Consider the following 21,880-nt stretch of genomic DNA (forward strand, 5'->3'; position numbering starts at 1 on the left):
TCTCTCCGCTGACCTCTCCCTTTATAAGTTTGAAATGACCTGATCTGTCGCTGCAGTCATAACTTTTGCCCTGATACGATACGAAGTATCCTGTTGTGTGTTAACGCAAGTTCGCTGATCAATAGCTAGTTTCACTATCTGTTATTTCACCGGGTCCTCGTGCCCATTAACGGCTGCCCGATTAGCGGGTACCATATCCCCAAATTTAGTCTCCGCGACCAGATATGCGTCATACATACCACCATACGATCAAAACAATTTGGCCTTGGAGTCGATCGACCGGCTTCGCCAGTTATCAGTAGAATAAAATGACCTACGTGTCAAATCATAACATTGCATACTTAAGCCTAGTATACGGTAATGACTTTCCCGTACACCCGGTATACATCTCCATTAATAATCGCATATATTTAAATATTTCTGTATAACCTTGTGTATCTTGTGTATGATAATATTCTTATGAGAATTAAATAATGAGGGCATATTTGGTCAGCAGAAATATTAATAAGCTTATTCCTGTCAGCTCCAAAGGTAAAACAAAACAAAAAGAACATTAATCCATTCAGACTAAGTGTGTTTTATTTGAGTATTTATACATTATATATATTTTTTCCAAAATCAGATACAACACCAATTCATTTTTAGTTGCGGGTTGCAAATCTCTTTCCGAATCAGCATAAATTTTTAAAATCTGTTTCGTATATTTGAGCTGTTGCGGCTAGCACGCCAGCGAGACGTTTAATTTTTTATAATCAATTTTTCCACTGTGCAAACATCGTAATGTGAAGTAGGGACATGCATCGTGAATAAAAAATACGCACGAAAATTCGAATTCTACGCCAGAGAACACGAATAATAACGTTCCGAAATAAAAGCCAATAATTGTTGTTGAAAAGAAATTTTATAATTAGTGGTTATATTTTTACAAAAAAATCTAAAAAAATAATTACTAAAGTTTATTATTAAAATTTTCCACACATTATCCAATCCGTAGTACCACAGATTGGACAGACACAATCGATGCAATCAATCACTTAGTACTTCTGCATAAGCGTAGTAAAATGTCTACAAAAAAGTTGGAATTATTTTATTATAAGTGTGCATGAAGTCTATAGGCATATATTTCTATAAGATTCAAATGCCAACCAGATAGAATAAAATGGGTTCCACGACCATACATTCTTAAAATACAAAGGGTGATCAGCAAGTGTCCGTGAAATTCCATCATGTTTAGATTACAAAAAGTCCAGTCTATAGACATATGGACAATAAACCCAAATGTTAAAGCATCCACAGATTTTACTTGATAAATACTTTTACTTGATAAATTATTGCTATTGCATGTGCTCATATAAATTCGTAAAGCTATTATTAAAATAAATTTATCCATGCAGATATACAAACATTTCAAAATAAAGTCCTAAGTAGTATTGTGGATGTACCCATATACTATAGCAGTAATTACTTACGACGAGACTTTCGGATTCCACCTATCATAGAGGATAATAAGAGATTCACGAGACATAAGGAAAGACGCAACTCGCATGTAAACAGTGAAGTGCTAAAACTCTTGGACAATACTGAACTAGGATACAGATTTAAGAGAACTAAACCATGGGATCTTGTGTAATTATATAGTAAAATGTACTAAATTCTAAAAACACATGCCACTAACTTTTATTTCATTAGACACCAAATAAGGGTCGGTGGACATTCCTAGATAAGTACCTAATTTTAAGTCACTTTACAGTGACAAATTGTATGTTAGTTGCCAAGGACTAGTTAGAATATATTAATAAATATTTTTTTAAATATATTCACCCAAATATCACTATGTAATTTGGTTCAATACCGGAACACTTTCGTTCTACAGATCACAATCAAGTGATCAGTAGCCTGGATAGGACGAAATATCAAAATTCTAGCTCATAAAGCTATCACATAGACATCTAGAGGATTTAACTAATATAAATTCTAGCAAAATTAAATATTAGATGCTTATTCAGTTTATAATATTTAAAAATCCTTTTTATAATATTTAAAAATCCTCGATATTTACCTGAAACCCAGGTTCCATTGAATCGTAGTGGTTGAAATTCGTGACTAAGTATATCTTCCAATTCAAATCTGGTTCCTTTAACTCTAGGCCCATCGTCGGGTGGTGTCAGCAGTACTACCGACGTTACTATCAGTGACAGTACCACGACGATGACTAACAGTGCGATAAAAATCCCCCTCCAATTCCTTTGAGTCGCGTTACTGGATACAAGCTGAAATATAACAAAACACATGAATAATGCTAGCAAAAATAGTTGTTTGTTATTAAATTATAACTATTTTGTTTATTGAAAATAGCCTTTTTAACGCTTTCACATTCGAAGACTTTGACATAAACTACAAGGAACATGTGAAACTTATATTGGAATTTCATTTATGGTTCATTAGAACTGGCCTTATATGGCTGCTTAATATGGGTCTCAGACCCATAATCTTCAGCATTAAACCTACCAACTAAAAAGTTAATAATTTAGCCAGGATACTGGCATCACTAATACATCATCATTATACACACCTTATTGGGTTTTACTAGTGCTGTTCGTTTATGAATAAAATAATCAAAATATAATGATTAAGATATTTATACGAGAACTGGTGTAGCAATAATGTAGATATTTGAAATCATGGAAACATTTAGATTTACTAATTATGAGGAAATATGGACATGTCTATAATCGGCGCTATATCTGGTGATTATTATGGTTATTGTACAACGCTATTGTTGCTCCTTTTGCAACGTTACGTTCAATTTATTTCATTGGACTCAATAAACATAATTTTACATTATTCATTAGGTCATTAGTTCACAGAAAAATATATTTCGGACATTATCTGGCACAAAAACAAAGCACATGTATTAAATATCTCCTAAAATGTAAAAATTGTTAAGGAAAAAATGATATAAACAATGACGTGATAGTCACAGTTTGCTTGCACTCCCTAGAAATCTCAACGAATGGGGTTGTAGAAAGGGACTTCTTCATCCGCCAAGGACAACTGCCAGGAATCCGAAAAAGGAGTCTCCGTTCAAACCAAATATCAATATTTTCTTATCTGAGCTATCTAAGAATTAAACAATTTATCTTAATGTATCTATCAAAATCAATGATAAAAGAAATTACAAAACGCACGAATATCGCAACGGTAGATGTAGAACAATTCAGTGTTATTCAGATTTAATTATTTATACGTTTAAATTCATTAAACAATATGCAAAGTGCACGACATCATCTCCTGCTTAACCAGACATAGTAACTGGTTAATTATTGTTATTCTTATCATTTATTTTAACTTTAATTGTTTTAATTAACCCGGATCCAGACCAGGCTAAAAGAAAATTAATTTTAAACGATCCGTAGCGTGGCTACAAATTATCAAATTCTTTAATTTCACTGCAATTAATTTCCTGCGGTTTATCTTGACTGTGATTTCGCCTGATAAGCGAAATCCCATTTATTTTACATTAATATTAATTCAAATTCGAGATACTAAATACGTAATAATTATTATTAGAAATTTTAGTTTTTGTGTCAGTTTCGTTGAATAATTATCTAATTTTAGATTATTATTTGTTTGAAAAGTCTCCAATTTCAAATATTTTTGTGGATTTAGAAAAGAGAGTATAAGTAGTGGTAAAACGTGTTCTGTAACTGTATAATTATGTTAAAGAATAGTCATTTATCTGTAAAAATCAGTTTAAATATGGAATTTCGATAATTTAATTTTATTGTGATGTCATCCTGTGCTAACAAAATGCAGTTTTAGGAAGAAGATGCTATAATAATGAAGATACTCCATTACTAAATCAACGCCAAACAGAAGAAGAGCTTATAGAAAACATGAGCGTGACTCAACTAGGTGTATCAATTAGTTTCAAGAGCATGGGTTTGACGCAAAAACAAATAAATTAGGTTCCGTGTGAACTTTAACGAATGCAGTCAAGAGGTGCAGAATATGGTTTATTTTTCAATCCATTATTACAACACAAAGGCTAGAAAATCGTGAGTAATCGCGTGTCTATATATCGAATTTTACGGATAGAGTGAAATATGCTACACAATAAAATATACTCTTACTTATGTTTCATAAGTTATCACAAAAAGTTTGGAAATATTTTACTAGGATATCCTGCTTCATCTGAACCATTCACCAAATATTACTCCTGTCGACAATCACTTGTTCCAATCTATGAGGCTGGCGAAGAGGCTTCTTTCTAAGAACCCAAAAGTTATATCTATTCTAGGGTCAAAAGATGAAGCTCTCTTCGACCGAATTCACATGCTGTATAAACAGTGGGGAACAGTTTTAACTAACGATAGAAAATGCTTCTAATAAAATTGGAAATATCACTGAATAAAACATCAAAATTACAAAAAACACTCGAAACTTATTTGTTGATAATATATGATATTTAAAATAATCCTAAATTTCAGCAGATTCAAGCAACATTACTGTGGCGACATATGCAGCCGATACGGTAGTTTTAGTAATAATTTGTAATAACCTTTTGTACATACAGTGAATATCGATAATCGTCAACTGTTATAGGCGGAGGCTGTTAAATAGTGTAAATAAAAAATATATCTTATCTCCAGATCATGATTGTTTCGTTCAACTTTAGCATCAAATCCTACTTGATTCACCTTCTTGGAACGTTCAAACGTTCTTATACTAATCAGCCTTAGTCGCATATTTTTTGAATTCGTAAACATGAGTTAAAGTTGTTATCTGAACGGATCTATCTATTGTCTAATTCTTTCTACAATTAAAATGAGAATAACTTGGACTTAAATTATATCAAACGTATTAGCCAATTGGGCATCAATACAAGTTACCATTAAACAAAATGTTATGTTTGTTCGAATCAACAATTACTTATTTGCATATAATGAATCGAACTATGGAATACTGCTAGCAAGTCTAATGAAGCCATCATTTAACACTGTTTGTGTCAAGTACTTCGAAATAGTGTTAGTGCACCCCAATGTGCTTGCTAATAACCTAAATATGTAACATTATAGTGAAGTCGTAGACTAAAACGTTTATGCCATTCGATTTGATTAATGGACATATATAGACTTCAGACTAACTTTTAGAATAATATATTTTACACAGGAAATCATTTAATGAAGTAATTTGCTATATTTTATGTACACAAGAGTGAACACTGGACATATTATTGAACGACTAAGGGTAATAATAAGAAGAAAGTAACACATCTAATATTCTTAGCAGCGTACTTACAGTGCTTATGGCGACAGAACGGTGGGAGGGCCATTCTAAAAGGAGACTAATGTGATAATTGAGGGTCGAATATCGTTAGGGCATGGATATAAAAGTTTGTGGTTATAATTGTAAATATCCCTAGATGACAGTGTAAAATCCGACAAGAATCAGGCTGGGAAGACGAATTTTTTCTGGGATGGTCTCAAAGTTACAGTACGTTAAACGGTAGATACAGAGCAAATAAATCCTTGTAGGAAAATATAACAAACAGATATACTTAATATTGATAAATAAATTGATTTGAACGAAAAAATCATGAAAACCTCCATCAAATGATAAAGTTAACTTAATAAATTATTCGCCATCTCGACTGTGTCCGTTTCTTTTGTGTTCTTTTGCCAACAATTTCCTGGATATTCATTAGGAATTCTTCGTTTCCTCGATATTATCCCAGCTAAAATTACCTTGACTGAAAATTTCCCAAATGTCCGTTAAGACCTTTTAAATATATCAGCAACCGTCCGATTACATATTCCCTTGTTAAAAGTTGGACTTCGAATGAAAACAGGAAAGCTGGAAATAAAATAACCCCCTGCGAAATGTGCGCCCCCTTCCTGAAATAGACATTAGCAATTTAAATGCGTTTCTCGATATTGAAACGAACAATGTATCGATTGAATATCAAGTGATTCTATTACATATTAGGATAGATTACATATTAAGTAAATAACACGGGACTGCAATTAAATTGTTTTTCAGAAAAAATATCATATATGTGAAGATTTCAATCTGTTTACATTTACTGATAGGAAAATATATGACAGCCACTTTTTTAAAAATTTAATAGTGGAATAAATAAGTGAGGAACAATGCAGGTAAATGTAGATAAATAAATTATTCTTTTATTAAATAAGTCTAGTTTTTTAATAAATGTATTGTTTTTCAATGTATATTATAGGTTATGCAATAAAATATGTAACTATATGACAATTCATTCTTAAAACCTTTCATAAATTATTTTATTTATTTACTTTACCTAAGACCTAAAGAGTGTTGATAGTAATTGTGAGTGATTATAATTACTATAACTTTAATATAATTTCTATATTGTAAAAAATACAATGCCTAATTTTGTTTGTTACTGTATAAGTATTATACAAATATGTTTTACTTCCTTTAATATTTTTTAATTTTTGTATGTTATTTTTTAGAATTATATATCCTTTGTTTGATGCTGTGTAGTTGTTGCAGCCCCGAACATACTCTTACTCACGATACTTTTGTTACAACGTTCACAGTAGTAATTTTAAACTTATTAATACTATGTTGATTATTGAGTTAATGGAAATTAGATGCCTTAACTAAAAATCATTTAAATAAGGTTAGTGAGTGTTAGTTTTGATATAGTTTGCTTGTATTTTAATATACAAACATTTGTTCTTGTAATCAATGTTGTATATCAAATTTATTTCTGATCTTATATCAAAATATTGTCAAAACAAGTTTTAGTAATGTTAACATATCATTTTTAAGTTATTCTCTTTTAGACTGTTATAAAAGAAACATGATTACTAGTTTATCTAAATTACCAAGGAAAAAAAACTAAACATATATTTCCTGTTACACGTGCAACGATCATTCCAAACCATAATTAGATAAATTTTATTTCCTTTAATGCCCTTTTACGAATCGTTTCGAATTTAGTCCGCAGCATGATTGCCATTTAGCGAATGTTTCTCGTCTCACGCTATCAATAAATAAAGATTTTATTGGTGGTTCCAGTCTTGAATCGGCGGCTAAATCAAAATTCAACAACCGTTCCGGTCGAACGACGTCGATTCCTAAAGGTTTCACGAAGAATACAATAAAAGTAAACAAGTCATCAAAAGCCGTCTACAAAATCAATAGAAAATGTAAAGGAACTTCGTCCCTTGTTATTTTTTCCAATATTATGACTCAAATAATAATAAAAATATAATAAAGATACAATTTAAAATACTATTACAGTTTGATATATAATTGGAATTGATAGTTATATTAAGTCCGGAAATTTCATAGCTTTTTGATTGAAATGATGGACTAGAAAGATTCGGATTTATGTTAAATAAAATGTATTTGTGATAGTTTATATTTTAATGGAAACTGAGCCTACAGCAGCGGTGCTGTGGTCTACAGTGATGTCGCGTTTTAGTAACGATGAGTTTGTTTGTTAGCATAACCATTAATCATCCTAATGATAATTTGGTATCGTATTCCAGATGCCAAAACAAAGAGGTACTTTACTATTAGCCGTAAGCTCCTGAGCCAGCTTATACGAGAGAAGGTCTAAGTCTCAACAAGAAATTGGCCAATTTGACGTAAGGAAAGGAAATATAGAATTCTCCTGCAGAACTTCTTTGACAGATGTTGATGTTAAAAAAATTAAATGATAAAATGACTGTTGAAACGAACAATATCTGGGGAATAATTGCACTTGTGAAGAAACGTTCTCATTTTACATAATTGTATTATCGCAATTTTACTTTACTACAACTACTGTTTGAATTCATCTAGCGATCTCCCATGATCATTTGTACGGTTATAACTTTAAACTTGGAGTCTTAATACACTTTTACCATTCTACTAGATTTATTATTTTCGAAGCACAACTCATCTTTCTTAAGCTTTTCAAACCACTGCCGACAACTTATTTCACTAAGCATTGCGTGGCATCTAAAACGAAATCTGATTATTAAAGTTGAGTTAAAGTCAAAATATCCTTCCAAAATTGTTTACTTCTTCTACATTACACAAACTTTAATCTTACAATACTGTATTCTGAAAACCTACTTTTGTCAGCTTAACTAAAGGATTACAAAAACCCGAATTCAAATTTAACAATAATTCACCTGATTCCAGTTTATTAGCGTGCTCCAACTAATTACAGGAACAGAAATATACTCATTGTATTTAGGTCTATTATCCTGCTATTAATAACTACAGGATTGACATTAATTAGACGTAATGATAATTAGCAATCCAGAGAAGCAAAGACACTTTCTTCTGTATTTCTTATCTATAATACTTGAACTTCGGTACTTGCTCTGACTGAATATCCAATGGTCCGCCAGTTGTCAATTCTTTGGTCTTTGCTTGGATTCTATTACCCAAATTTCAATGACATAGCCTGTATGCGATCTCCAAATGTTGGTGGCTCCAAGTTGCAATAGCTTATGAATGAGCAAACAATCTATCTTTGCAGGTACTATACTCTGAACTGCGAGCATTTACCTAAACTTCAGTACGCATTAACAGTAGTTAGTTGACAGCAACTGCGACTACCTTTGGTGAACTTCAACCCTGAACTTTTATTGAATAAAAGTGTTTTTAAAGTATGGATGTTTTCAAATTGTAATAATTTAATTGTAATAAAACTCCAGCTATGAAACTTTTGCCCAAACTCCACTTAATTATATCATGAGATGCTTCAACTGTCTGTGGGAGAGTCTATGTGTGCCAATCTAACATCAGTAAATTTATTTTTCTTGATAAGTAATTTGAAAACTGTAAACTGAATACATTCAAAAGAGAACAGCTTTATGATCTTCAAAGCAAACTACTGACTGCGCGAGTTATGAAATTTGAAGGTTTTAAAACAACAAAAATTTGTATATTATTTTAAGACTAATTTATTTTAGAGAACCAAGTGACCACTTGTTGAATGATAAGCATTGTCTAATCATCTTAGTGTTTATTACGATTGAATGGCCAGAGTTGAGGGAATTGGGCGACAGAACTCACTTACAGGTAATTTTCCCATAAAATGACTCCATCAATAGATTTTTTAATAGGAATTCGATGGTCACGGTACAGTAACTGTTAATGACTTATAAAACCATCGTTTTCATATGTGAATTAACATATTTTGTTTAATGAATTAATTAATTATTGAATAGACCGGGTATATTACAATATTATTTAAGGTGTTCTTATTACGACAAAACTTCAGTCATAGATGAAAAATGATATGAAATAGATCTTAGGCCGAACCTCATCTAAAAAAATATCAAAGTTATTAGAACAAAAAGTCTTGGAATGGCCAGTGTCCCTGGTACTTACATATATCCTACCAAAATTGCTTACTTCTACATTACACAAACTTTAATCTTAAAATACTGTATTATAAAAACCTACTTTGTCCGCTTAACTAAAGGATTACAAAAGCCCGAATTCAAATTTAACAATAATTCACCTGATTCCAGTTTATTAGCGTGCTTCAACTAATTGCAGGAACAGAAATATACTCATTGTATTTAGGTCTATTATCCTGCTATTAATAATTACAGGATTGACATTAATTAGACGTAATGATAATTAGCGGTAGTACACCATTATTAAAAATTGTGAAACGACCAACAGAAGCGAAACTGATTGTTTAGTTTTAAATTTACTGTAACTGATATTTACACTGTAATAAATTCGAATAAACCAAACTAAAAAAAAATTGATCATTATAAACATTTTATAAATATTTTTGTTTTAAAAACCCTTCTTTTTAAGTTTATTCAAGCATTTATTTTGACTTTTTTAGGTAAAGTGGATAAAGTAAATGGTCCTGTTTCCTGGAAATTTCCAATTGCCTTTTTCTTTTACAATTTCGTTTTTTTACACGATCAATTTACTTGAATTCGAGAGATGTTTTCACCTGAATAACGCTTGATGTTTTCTATTTATATTGTCGATTCCTTTAAACGTTTTTTAACTTGTTGTTCCTGTTAACTCCCAATTTATCCTGTTCACAGATATACGCTTCGTCAATTTCAATTTAGTGAGGCATACGGGACGCTGGACAAATACGGGACAACCAACAGGGGTTGGGGCCATTTTCAGTTAAGGCTTCTATAATTTTCTGATCTTGGACTATTAAACGAACAGTTGTAAATGGCTGCAATTGTTCACGAAATAGATTCATAGAGTATCCGAATAGTTTTCAACCGAACGTTGCTATTTTTATATGAAATTATACGCCAATTACTTCAATTATGTTGAGGTCTGGCGATTGTGCTGGCCAGGAAAGATCTTTTATGATATTCTAACTCAATAATGCGAATAATGTCAATTAATCAATCTTTTGTAATGTTCGTTAACCTTTGTCAGTTAATTTTGGGTTTCACCTATTCCTCCTCACGAATAATGTTTTGCTATGCTATGTCTATCACACCTATCGATCATGAAATGATGCTCAATGGAGTTTCCAAAGTCTGCAATATCGCAAATATCACCGATCACTTGTTTTAGCCATCGCAGAACAAAGATAAAATACTATAGTATTATAGATATAACAGGTCAATTGAACCGGCCTGGCGCATAGATGGCGCTACTAGAATTAAATCATCCTCAAAAGATGCGAGAATCAACTGAACAGCTGTCGGATTATTAGTTTGTGAATTATAGCATTTTGAATGAAGGAACTCTTGTTATTGTGAAGAAATGGCAAAAAAGGAATTTCGCTTATTGATAAAATATTGCCTTTTGAAGGGAAAAATACAGTTGAAGCAAAAACTTGGCTTGATGCCGAGTTTCCGGACACTGCCCTAGGAAAATCAATCATCAGGTATTGGTATGCTAAGTTTAGACGTGATGAAATGAGCATCGAGGACGGTGAACGCAGTGGACGCCCAAAAGAGGTTGTTACCAACGAAAACATTTAAAAAATCTACAAAATCATTTCGAATCACCGTAAATTGAAATTAAATGAAATAGCAGACACGTTAAAGATATCAACTCAAAGTGTACACCATATCATTCACGAATATTTGGGAATGAGAAAACTCTGTGCAAAGTGGTCAAAGTTGGGGCAAAAACAACAACGAATTGATGATTCGGAGCAGTGTTTGAAAACGATCAAGCATAGTATACCCGTGTTTTTGTATCGATATATGACAATGGATGAAACATGGCTCAATCATTTCACTCCTAAGTCCAATCGATAGTCATCCGCTCAAAATCATGGGGAAAGGCAACAGTCGGCTGGCAAGGTTATTGCGTCTGTATTTTGGGATGCGCATGGAATAATTTTCATTGACTCTCTTGAAAAGGGAAGGACCATCGACAGCGACTATTACATAGCGTTATTGGATCATTTGAAGGACCAAATCGCCGAAAAACAGCTGCATTTGAAGAAAAAGAAAGTGCTGCTTCACCGAGACAACGTATCGTGTCACAAGTCAGTGATAACTATGGCAAAATCCATGAATTGGGCTTCGAATTGCATCCTCATTCACCGTATTCTCTAGATTTGGCCCCCAGCGACTATTTCTTGTTCTCAGATCTCAAAAGAATGCTCGCTGGGAAGAAATGTTCGTCGAATGAAGAGGTGATCGCCGAAACTAAGGCGTCTTTTGAAGCAAAGGACAAATCGTACTACAAAAATGGTATCTAAAATTTGGAGGGTCGCTATAATCAGTGTATAACCCTTGAGAAGGGAATTATGTTGAATAAAAAAATTATTTTACCAAAAAAATGTTTTGCTATGGTAGGCCCGGGACTTTCCAATTAACCAGTGAGTAATATTATAAAATGATGACTATATATGAAATATAACCTTCAAGATTTGGAATAACTTTATGATATCGTAGTTGTTAGAGTTGAAAAGACTTTTGATCCAATACGTCCATGAAGAATTAGTAATCATAATTCCGACAATGAAAATTTTAGTGATAATATTTCGACTTTATGACCATTTAACAACATTTTAAATCCTTTTTACTTCTATTGTTGAAGTAAAATGTTACAAAACAATGTGACAAATTATAAATTGAAAATTGTTAGGCACTAGATAGATTCAGAAGTTTTGCGAGACCGTAAATAAATGAAAAAGTTGTGAACGGACGTATAGTAGGGATGTCGAGAAATATCTTTATTGATGTTTTTATATTAATATATATAATATCAAAGCCGTTATGACGATATACTTTTCTGAGTCTGATATCCATATCACATAGCTGATGAAACGATTGTTCTTCACTTTAGCCCACTACACTTTTTCAGATCGTTTTCGAATATCTTGATCCATGCCTTTTCCAGAGCTATGCTCTGTGTCTTTCACTAAAAATATTGTTTTGGTCACAGAATTCCGTGAGGGATTCGTTCACTTTTTATTCGACAGACATGACCAACCAATTGTAATTTGCATCTTTGAATTTGTTCCTCAATCCTGCGCCGATTGTCTCATTTTAAACAAATTACTTCACTTTTAATAAGATTTCGGCGTGGAACATGTAGAATTTGCTTTATACATCGCATTTGAAAGATTGCAAGTGTCCGAAAGAGATGAGATTTAGTTTTGATTGTAATATTTCCCCTGTTTTACCCACATCATTCCAGAGAAGCAAAGACACTTTCTTCTCCTGGCCTTTGCTTGGATTCAATTACCCAAATTTCCATGGCATAGCCTGTATGAAATCCCCAAATGTTGGTGACTCCACGTTGCAATAGCTTATGAATGAGCAAACAGTCTACCTTTGCAGGTACTAAACCCTGAACTGCTTTTACCCAAACTTCAGTAGGTAGTAACAGTAGTTAGTTCACAGCAACTGCGACTATCTTTGGTGACCTTAAACCTTGAACTTCCGTTAAATAGAAGTGTTTCTTTAAAACATCGATGTTTTCAAATTGTAATAATTTTTGGCTGGGAAAGTTTGAGCACCTACAATTCAGCTTTTCTGGATTTTACAATTCCAGCTGTGAAACTTTTGCCCAAACTCCACTTAATTATATCATGAGATGCTTCAACTGTCTGTGGGAGAGTATGTGTGTGTGCCAATCTAACATCAGTAAATTTATTTTTCTCGATAAGTTATTTGGAAACGGTTAACTGAATACATTCAAAAGATAACAGCCTTATAATCTTCATAGCAAACTACTGACTGTGCGAGATTTGAAATTTGAAGGGTTTTAAAACAACAAAAATTTGTATATCACTTTAAGACTATTTTATTTTACAGAAATAAGTGACCACTTGTTGAGCGACAAGCAATGTCTCATCGTCTTAGTGATTACTACGATTGAATGGCCAGAGTTGAGGGAATTGGGTGATATAAATCGCTTACAGGTAATTTTCCCATAAAATGACTCCATCAATAGATTTTTGAATATGAATTCGATGGTCACGGTACAGTAACTGTTAATGAGTTATAAAACCATCGTTTTCATATGTGAATTAACATATTTTGACCGGCTCTTTTACAATATTATTTAAGGTGTTCTTATCAGGACAAAAGTTCAGTCATAGTTGAAAAATTATATGAAAATAGATCTTAGGCCGAACATCATTGAAAAAAAGATCAAAGTTATTAGAACAAAAAAAGCCTTGGAATGGCCAATGTCTCTGGTACTTATATATAATTATATATAGGTTTAGCATGACATGATAAATAATAGTATTTTATATTATGCTCTATTGAAGTTTATTTAACGCCAAATTTATGAGACAAGTTCTAGTTTTACTAACATTTTACATTTTATGAATTACTCCTTAAAAGATGCAAAGCATTTGGTCATTTCGTATGCTGTCTCTTCAGGACTCTCCATCATTTTGAAACACTTCTCGATCATGGAATTAACAGTATCAGCGTCATCCACATATTTGGAGACCGTTTCTCTTAGAACGTCTTTGTTGTAGTTACCGCTATCGTCTACTATACCAGCGGATTTCTTCACACAAAACAGATGCTTCTTAAATTCAGGGGCATCGGATATTTCGCCCCTGAAAGCATTCCTCACCATTTCTTCAGTCGCCCCGGTTTCTTTCAAACAATGACGTTGAGACTCAAGTTTAGCTTCTTGTTGTTCTGGCGTCAAATGCTGTAAAATACATATTTAAATTTTTGTTTATTTTTTATGAAAGTCGGATTTAAACTTACGCCATAAGCAAGGGCCACTACACAGCACACAACAACGAGAATTTTGAAGCTATTCATTTTGGTTATCGAACGATGGATATCAACTGACTATGAGAACGTCTTCGCAGGTTTATATACAAAAATTTTGATAGTTTAATAATATGGTCGAAGCTAGCGATTCTAATTACACTTTAGCGATATAAAGGAACCACTAATTTCAGTCTATATTTTGGAACAGTTGGAAAATGTCTGACTTAATTGTAACAATTAATTTAAAAAAAGGAAGTGATTGAGATTGCTTTACATTGTAAGATTATTTAATATGCAAAATTAATATTAAACATTATTTGCAAAATGTATTATATAATAAAGCTTTATCATAAATAAGGATAAATATGACATTATACATTATAAGGATAGATAACTGGTGCTATTTACTATTAAAGTTAACAATAATAAATTACATGGAATCATGTAAACAACTTATTAATTAATTTTGTAACCTAGACAGCTGAACGAAATTCCCTTTCATAATATAATACATCAGATATTATTCAATTTTTTGATACGTTAACACTAATTAATGGTTCCTTTATATACAATTAGAATCGCTAGCTCAAACGTAAAATTAAACTATCAAAAATGTCGGTATATAAACGACAAAGAAATATTTGTACCCAATTGATATACATTGCCCAAACAAAATGTATTCTTTCAGAAATATAATTAGTCTGTGCTTTGTAATGGCACTGAGTTATGGTGTAGGTTTAAATTGAAATTTCGCCAAAGGTAAACAAAAACTCAAATTCGTAATTTTTAGCATTTGACGCCAGAGCAACAAGAAGCCAAAATTGACTTTCAGCGCGCCTGTTTGAAAGAAACTGGAGCGACCGAAGAGATGGTGAGAAACGCTTTCTTGGGGCAAATATCTGACGCTCCCGAATTCAAAAAACATCTTCTATGTGTGAAGAAAGCTGCTGGTATAGTAGACGATAGTGGTAACTACAACAAAGACGCTCTAAGAGACACAATCTCCACATACGTGGATGATACCGATACCATTAATTCTATGATCGAGAAGTGTTTCAAAATGATGGATAGTCCCGAGGAAACAGCCTACCAAATGACCAAATGCTTTGCATCGTTTAAGTAATAATTTATAAACTTAAAAATATTGTTAGTAAAGTTAGACAATTGTATAGTAAACAGTTTACATTGGCATTAAATAAACATCAATGCATAACAACACAAGTGTTTATTGCAACAAACAGAATCTACAGAGTGATACATTTTACAAGGGTTAAAAATTATAGCATCAGTTACAGTCAATAACGATGGTGACACTATTCGTCGTTTGAACTTTTATTCCACAGCTTTTAAGTTATTTAATTGGCTTATTTATTGTTAATTTTTCCAATATTTAAGATGAAATTCTATATTAAATTAATTTAATTATCTAACATGATGTCACCATAGTTTACATAAGAACCTCTACTTCTGTTTACACCCTTTTTACACAAGTTTGGTACTCTTGAGTCTACGAACGATGTTCATCTACTAGTTATAGAGCCTTTCGGTTTGTCTCTATGACTGCGGAATATGTAACCTGGCTTCCAGTTTCCTGATGAAGAGATTCCTAGGTCTCAATCTAAAGTCATCATTATGTATGTACGCGCATTTACTGTATCACGTAACATCTTACTCTAGAATATTTTTCCATTTTTAACCGACTTCGAAAAAGGAGGAGGTTTTATGTTCGGCTGTATATTTATTTTTTAAATGTATTTTCGCCGATTTCTCCGTCAATTGTAGACCGATCCTCAAAATTATTTTCTATTCGAAAGAGTATACTTCTGATCTCTTCTTCTGGTCTCATTGGAACCAAGTCAGGATCTGTCGGAGGAAGGGGGGAAGTCGAGGGAAACGCTCAAATTTCAAGGTATGTTATTACTGAGCTGATGCGACTTAAAATCAACGACGGGGGCAACAACTTTTTGTGTTATTCAAGTTTGATCGTCATTGACCTGAAGCGTTCCTTATTTTCAATCATTGTTTCTTAATTTCTACTTTCCTTCTTACGGGCTGCACCTTTACATGGCCTACCCATTGTAATACTTAATGAAATAACTGCCTAATTTATTAAGTAAATATCTAACAATAAAAAGAGAAAAATAAAATATATTTAACAAAAAAATTGAACCACTTTCAAACAATAAATAAGGAACTCACTAAAAATTAAAAAATAATCAAACTTAGATGGTTACACAAAAAAGGCAATTTAAAATAAAATATGTACATAATAATCGTGGTAAAAACTAAACAAAAGTAATCAAAAATCTTATTTAACCTGTTTGCTACACGTATTTTATATTCTAATATATACACACAAATTAGCTTAATACCTACCTAAACCTACTCATCCATTTACAATATTATTTTAACTACTGCCAACTGACTACTTTGAAGTTGGTGCCGAGCCTATAAGATATAATATAATTTTGTGACATATACAAAAAATTAAATTACCAACAAACAAATCAAAACTAATATGTAAATAAATATATAATTAACGTAAATTTCAAATAGCTTGCTGTGGTTGGCCTCCTAAGAACAAGCGACGCTGTACCTCGTTTTTGGTGAAATACGAAATAAATGGTATAAGGTCAGTGAGGATACAAACATTTGGGATGGGGAGTTTTCAGTATTCCAAACTGGCTGGATACATTTCTGTTTCAGGAAAAATTTGAAGAAATTTCATTCAATTTTCCATTTTTGGAAGATTCTACTGCGAAGTGGAATAAGGTTTTGAGTATCGCAAAGAGTTAAGCGGTTAATGTAGAACTTTGTTCAGGGAGTTTGATGGAATTCCTGGTGGTGCACCACAAATACACTGCCAAGTCCACTGCGAGATTTAGAGCTCAGTGAACATGGCAGTGTACAGTTTTGTACCATTATGTATATACAAGCATACAATTATATCCATATTGACATAATCGATGGAATTTGCATATTATATTTTATTTTCTCCTTGGTTATTTTCTTGTTCCTTCGATTTGAATTTAATATCGCATGTCAGACATTCTGCGCTATTTTCGGATACTGTAATTCAAAATCGGTAGCTGCCTTTTTGTAGGTTATCTGTTAATATAGCTCATGAATTTTATTTGACAATGCTTTATTCATTTTTGCTTGAATAAATTCACAAGTAAAACTAGTGTGGTAGAAATACATCATTATTTCCGAAATTAAAATTGAATTAGACCAATTTAAACTAAATTAAGTTCTTACGGTCTGGTTCGCTTAAATTTTACTATAAGCTGATAAGTGGTTATATCGATTTCATGTTGTTGTTATTTAGTGATATAGTACTCTCTTTGTTTTATGGTAAAATATTGCAAAACTTCATGGTACTATTTCAAATGAGTTTCTACTGACTTCGCGTTAAATGAAGATAAAATTAATGTAATGTAGTTTACCAAATATCTGTTAAATATTTCTCAAAATGAAATTACTATATATCGAAAATATATATATGTAGTTCTTCATGTCTGATGTATCATATATTTACGAATAAAGTTCAATAATTAAAACATTCATATCCATATAAATATTTTACTTTCCGTGTAGCATTTCTTGATGATTTAGTAACTTGATATATAGTTTTAATTTAAAATTGATCCATATATTGATCCATATATATGTTTAGTATATAAATCAATAGTATGTTCAAAATTATTTTAGTGTGACAACATTCTCAGAGCAGCACGTATGCTATACAGTTGACTTGGTTTTTGTTGTTTGTGGAGAAATTCCAATGTTCAGAGAACAAACGACCACCATAAGAAACGCGCTCCAGTATCTAAAATAGAACGAAACTTTACTGTTACTCTGAATGATAACTAGTTTCTTCTTTATTTAGGAAATGCTAACTATACGAAGTAAATATCAATCAAATAATTTTTGAATATTTTATATAGATTTATCTTAACCTTTAAGATGGTTATCGTAAGCTGTAAGTATAACGTATAGTATCTTTTTAACTGTATCGATCCTATAACTAGGTAATTATATAATCGATGACCTAGTAGTCCAATTTCTATTGTTTCTATATTGCAAATTATAAATGAGAAGAATGTATAAGACCATTTTATAAATTACAACGTATCGTATAGAATACTGTATTGAAAAATTAAACAAATTGCATTTTTAGCTTGCCCCTCTAATTTTTGAAGATAAATTGGTAAAATGGATAAAATGGTGAGTAGTATTTGTAATACAAAAATAATATAATAGAATTATTTCAGAGAAAACTATTAGTATGGAAAGTATTCCATAGAAATCTTAAGGATATGCAGCTTTTTGAGGGATATAAGAGATCAATTGCATACAGAGATAGTTATTTCAAAATGAAACATTAGGCAACCATTGGCAAAATGCTAATAAAAAGTGTGAAAAGAAAAAAAAGTTGATTTTTTTTAATTTTGAATGAAATGAAGTTTTAAATTCATTGCAGATATATTGTTGTTCATCCTAGAGACAGGAATCCAACAAAAAGATCCCAACAAGTGGTTGGCAAAGCCTGTAATTAAAGAATGGTTTGCAAAACATAAATTAAGCCTTGAAAATACCATATTAAAGAGTGAAGTATTTCAAATTGTCGATTGGAAAATATAAAGAGATGAGAGTTGAAACAAATTAAAGGGACTATCTAATTAATAATAATAGATGTACAATTATTAATTATCTCAAATCAAAGCCAAAATACACTAAATGTCATCGTTAAATGCAGTAACATCGCACCAGTTTGAGGTCATAAATTACGATGACCTGAGTTCACGGCTACTTTTGGTTCACTTCAACTAGGTTAATATTTTTTTCATTCTTTATAATATTAGGAATTGGTGGCATTTGACAGGACTTTTGCCCCACGTTGTACGAGCACGTAATAAACAACTTGTTGCAACCATAAGATTGGAGCACGAATATCTCTCAAAATATATTTTCTGCATGCACATCTTAATTTTTTTCCGAGAAACTTGAGCGACATGAGCGACTACAACGTGATATAGCGAAAGTCGAAAAGCAGTTCCAAAGATTTTGGGACAAAGGTGTGATGAGCGATTACTGTTGTACCATAATGCGTGATCCAGTATCAAAGACTCAGTTCAACCTCTGTTCATTTTTGATTTTTACTTTTAAATAAACGACGATTAATGTTCAAAAATAGTAAATTAATGAATTTATTGAATATTTCTAAAACTAGAAACAATTAAAAAAACGGGCTGTTGATTAGGATTCAGGCGCCCAATTTACCTTGTAAACAGTTTTTGGTTGCACATGTCCAAAACCGTTTATACTTGTGTAATATTAGTGTCAATGAAATGTTTATTTTCAAAAACCAGGTATCAATTTATTTCTATTTATTACTAAAGATGAAAGTCCCAATTTCGTGCCTATAAAGCAAATATTCAAATAGCAAATTAAAGTCAATTATGTAAATGACATCGAACCATCAGTATAAACCTGCTATTGCGGGCAATATAATTGCGGGCTTTGGGATTATAGTCCGTAAAAATAGTGTATTTTAAAATAGAATATTTTACCCAAAATATTACGAACCACTGACTAAACTTAATTATCACATACCGTATTTATCATTTATTATCCTGATTATCACGTTAAAGTATAAAATGATACAAATCGCGATTATATCAGGAAATAGCTGCAGTTTAATCGATAGTTACCAAACGGTTATCCACTAAAAGACAAAGTCTTGAGAATCGAAACATTTTTGCCAACGAGAAATGGGTTTACTTACTTCAATAACCATAAAATTCTGGGAATCGATAAGCTCATTGAAAGCTATTTCAGCATTACCAAGTATTTCAAGCACTTTTCTCTAATGAAATTGTCGAGAAGTTTAAGAAGAAAATGGGAATTATCAAAAAAACTCTAATATTGCAAATTAATTAATATAACAGTTATAAATATTGGAGTATACAAGTAAGTTTTAAGGTTTCTTTGTATTTTTGTTTTTTATTGAAAGTAATGTCGTCAATACTATGACTCATCAGCCGGAACAAGTGGCAGTCGAGAGGTCTAAAATTAGCTGATTACGACGAGTGCCCCTTTCCATTTAGATTTCCCCTCATGTTGCTTAAATATTTGGTCGAGGCTTTACTTTACAAACGTATCAGTTTAAATTTATAGCGATTCCCTTAGATTCACTTTACTACGTTTCTGCCACTTTCTTCACTACGTTTCTGCCACTAATTTATTACAAAAAACCACACAGTATTAGGGGAACAAACTGAAACTCGTTGTTTTACAAAAGATTGAGCCAGCGTGCTCAAAATGGCGAACGGTAATTTGGTATCATGCATTATTATTAGTTTTGCAGCCTGATATACATCTAAGAGAGAAAACAGGACTAGTTGGCAAACAAATAATGGCAACTTGTACGAAAAATCACTACAGCCTGGAGAGGGGAAGAGTTTAACGGTGACAGTGCTAAGCGCCCAGCATAAACCAATACATTATCCGAAGTGTTTGATTTCAGGAGCGTTAGTTTCCATGTGAACTTGATCATTTCTGACAAACCATGAATAATTATCCTGAGAAGTTTTTTTTTTGGAAAAACTTAAGTATTTTCAATTGGTTTGGTGTCATAAAGGCGTGGTGGTTGGTGTTGAAGTAGACCTTAGATCCCTAGGGGAAAGTAGACTGTGATGGAAATTGATAATCTGCTAGTTTTACAGAGCGGAGAAGGTAGTAAATTTACTATCCGAGCACATTTCTGGATTGCTTTCTGGATTTGGGATTTTTAACACAACGGTTGATAGAGGGGACCTAGGTACGTAACGTTATCTAGCCATGGAATTGTTGTAGTGTCGATCTTGAGTTGCGAAACGCTCAAAACGCTTCTTATGGAAAAAGGTAACTTGGATTTTCTGAGGGTTGGTTTGCAACTTACATAATTTAAATCACATAGCTGCGTGATCGAGATGCTTTTGGAGTCGACTTTGAATAGTCTCCTCGAATTTGGATGCGGCCAATAAAGCCGTGTCGACAACGTAGAATGCGACGTAAACATTCTATCTCCTAGGAAGATTTATTAAGAAGAGATTGAATAAGGTGAGGTACAGGGGAAACCTTGAGGAACGTCAGCGTTGATGATTTGGAGGGAGTTTTCCTGATCTTCAAGTGGAACGAACTGACCAAATGGGAAGACAAATGGGAAAGGATGAGAGCGGTCGTGCAAAACCTTGTAAAAGTATTTAATTAAGTCCATCAAGGCTGTCTCAGGCTTCTGGCGTTGGTTAAGGCTGCGGTATATGTTTGCGGCCATATGAGTAGCTTGATGGGCAGATGAGTTAGGTACGATAGATAAATACTCTTTCAGTAATATATAAGTGTTTCCAAGTCTCTGGAACAGTCAGTGCGGTGTCAGTGCTGTGAGCTAATTGTGTGGGAATGTCTCCGTCGAAACCAAAAAAAAAAAAAACCATTTAGTCGCATTCTATATTTTAGTATTCTGTAATGGTCTGAAGGCCAGGCTCTCTGAAATTTAGTAGCTATGATATGTGTCTTGGGAGCAGAATGTAAATTATGCATGCAAAAAATTTACAAAAATAGTAATCAGAGACTGTAGAGTGTAGAAAATTCTACAACATTCGCGGTTTGTCACTTACACCATGTATTCCTGTCATTCGAAA

General features: G+C 32.4%; 3 protein-coding genes across 6 annotated transcripts in view; 1 reads left to right on the forward strand and 2 right to left on the reverse strand.

The window, feature by feature from the left end:
• The window catches only part of Dpp10 (Dipeptidyl peptidase 10), a 226,586-nt gene that overhangs the window by 72,065 nt on the left and 132,641 nt on the right, over positions 1 to 21,880 (reverse strand). For 2 of the 4 annotated variants that reach the window (XM_076411348.1, XM_076411349.1), the window contains exon 3: positions 2,060 to 2,270. In XM_076411348.1, the coding sequence (XP_076267463.1) occupies positions 2,060 to 2,270 (211 nt within the window). Of the gene's footprint in view, positions 1 to 2,059; positions 2,271 to 9,381; positions 9,525 to 21,880 lie in introns of those variants that run through there. The other 2 variants (XM_076411351.1, XM_076411350.1) reach the window with 2 other exon arrangements.
• LOC143200749 (B2 protein) lies at positions 13,722 to 14,327 on the reverse strand. The gene is made up of 2 exons (XM_076411361.1): positions 14,187 to 14,327; positions 13,722 to 14,127 (listed from the first exon to the last, which is right to left on the reverse strand). Exons 1-2 carry the CDS (start codon positions 14,241 to 14,243, stop codon positions 13,792 to 13,794), a joined length of 393 nt encoding a protein of 130 aa, XP_076267476.1. The 5' UTR covers positions 14,244 to 14,327; the 3' UTR covers positions 13,722 to 13,791.
• Positions 14,836 to 15,410, forward strand: LOC143200477 (B2 protein-like). The gene is made up of 2 exons (XM_076410911.1): positions 14,836 to 14,926; positions 14,986 to 15,410. The coding sequence occupies exons 1-2, from the start codon at positions 14,870 to 14,872 to the stop codon at positions 15,316 to 15,318; spliced, it is 390 nt and encodes a 129-aa protein (XP_076267026.1). The 5' UTR covers positions 14,836 to 14,869; the 3' UTR covers positions 15,319 to 15,410.

This window comes from Rhynchophorus ferrugineus, unplaced genomic scaffold, assembly GCF_030347505.1.
Source record: "Rhynchophorus ferrugineus isolate W39M unplaced genomic scaffold, kcgeb_rfMv2 rfM8, whole genome shotgun sequence".
NCBI classification, from domain to species: domain Eukaryota; kingdom Metazoa; phylum Arthropoda; class Insecta; order Coleoptera; family Curculionidae; genus Rhynchophorus; species Rhynchophorus ferrugineus.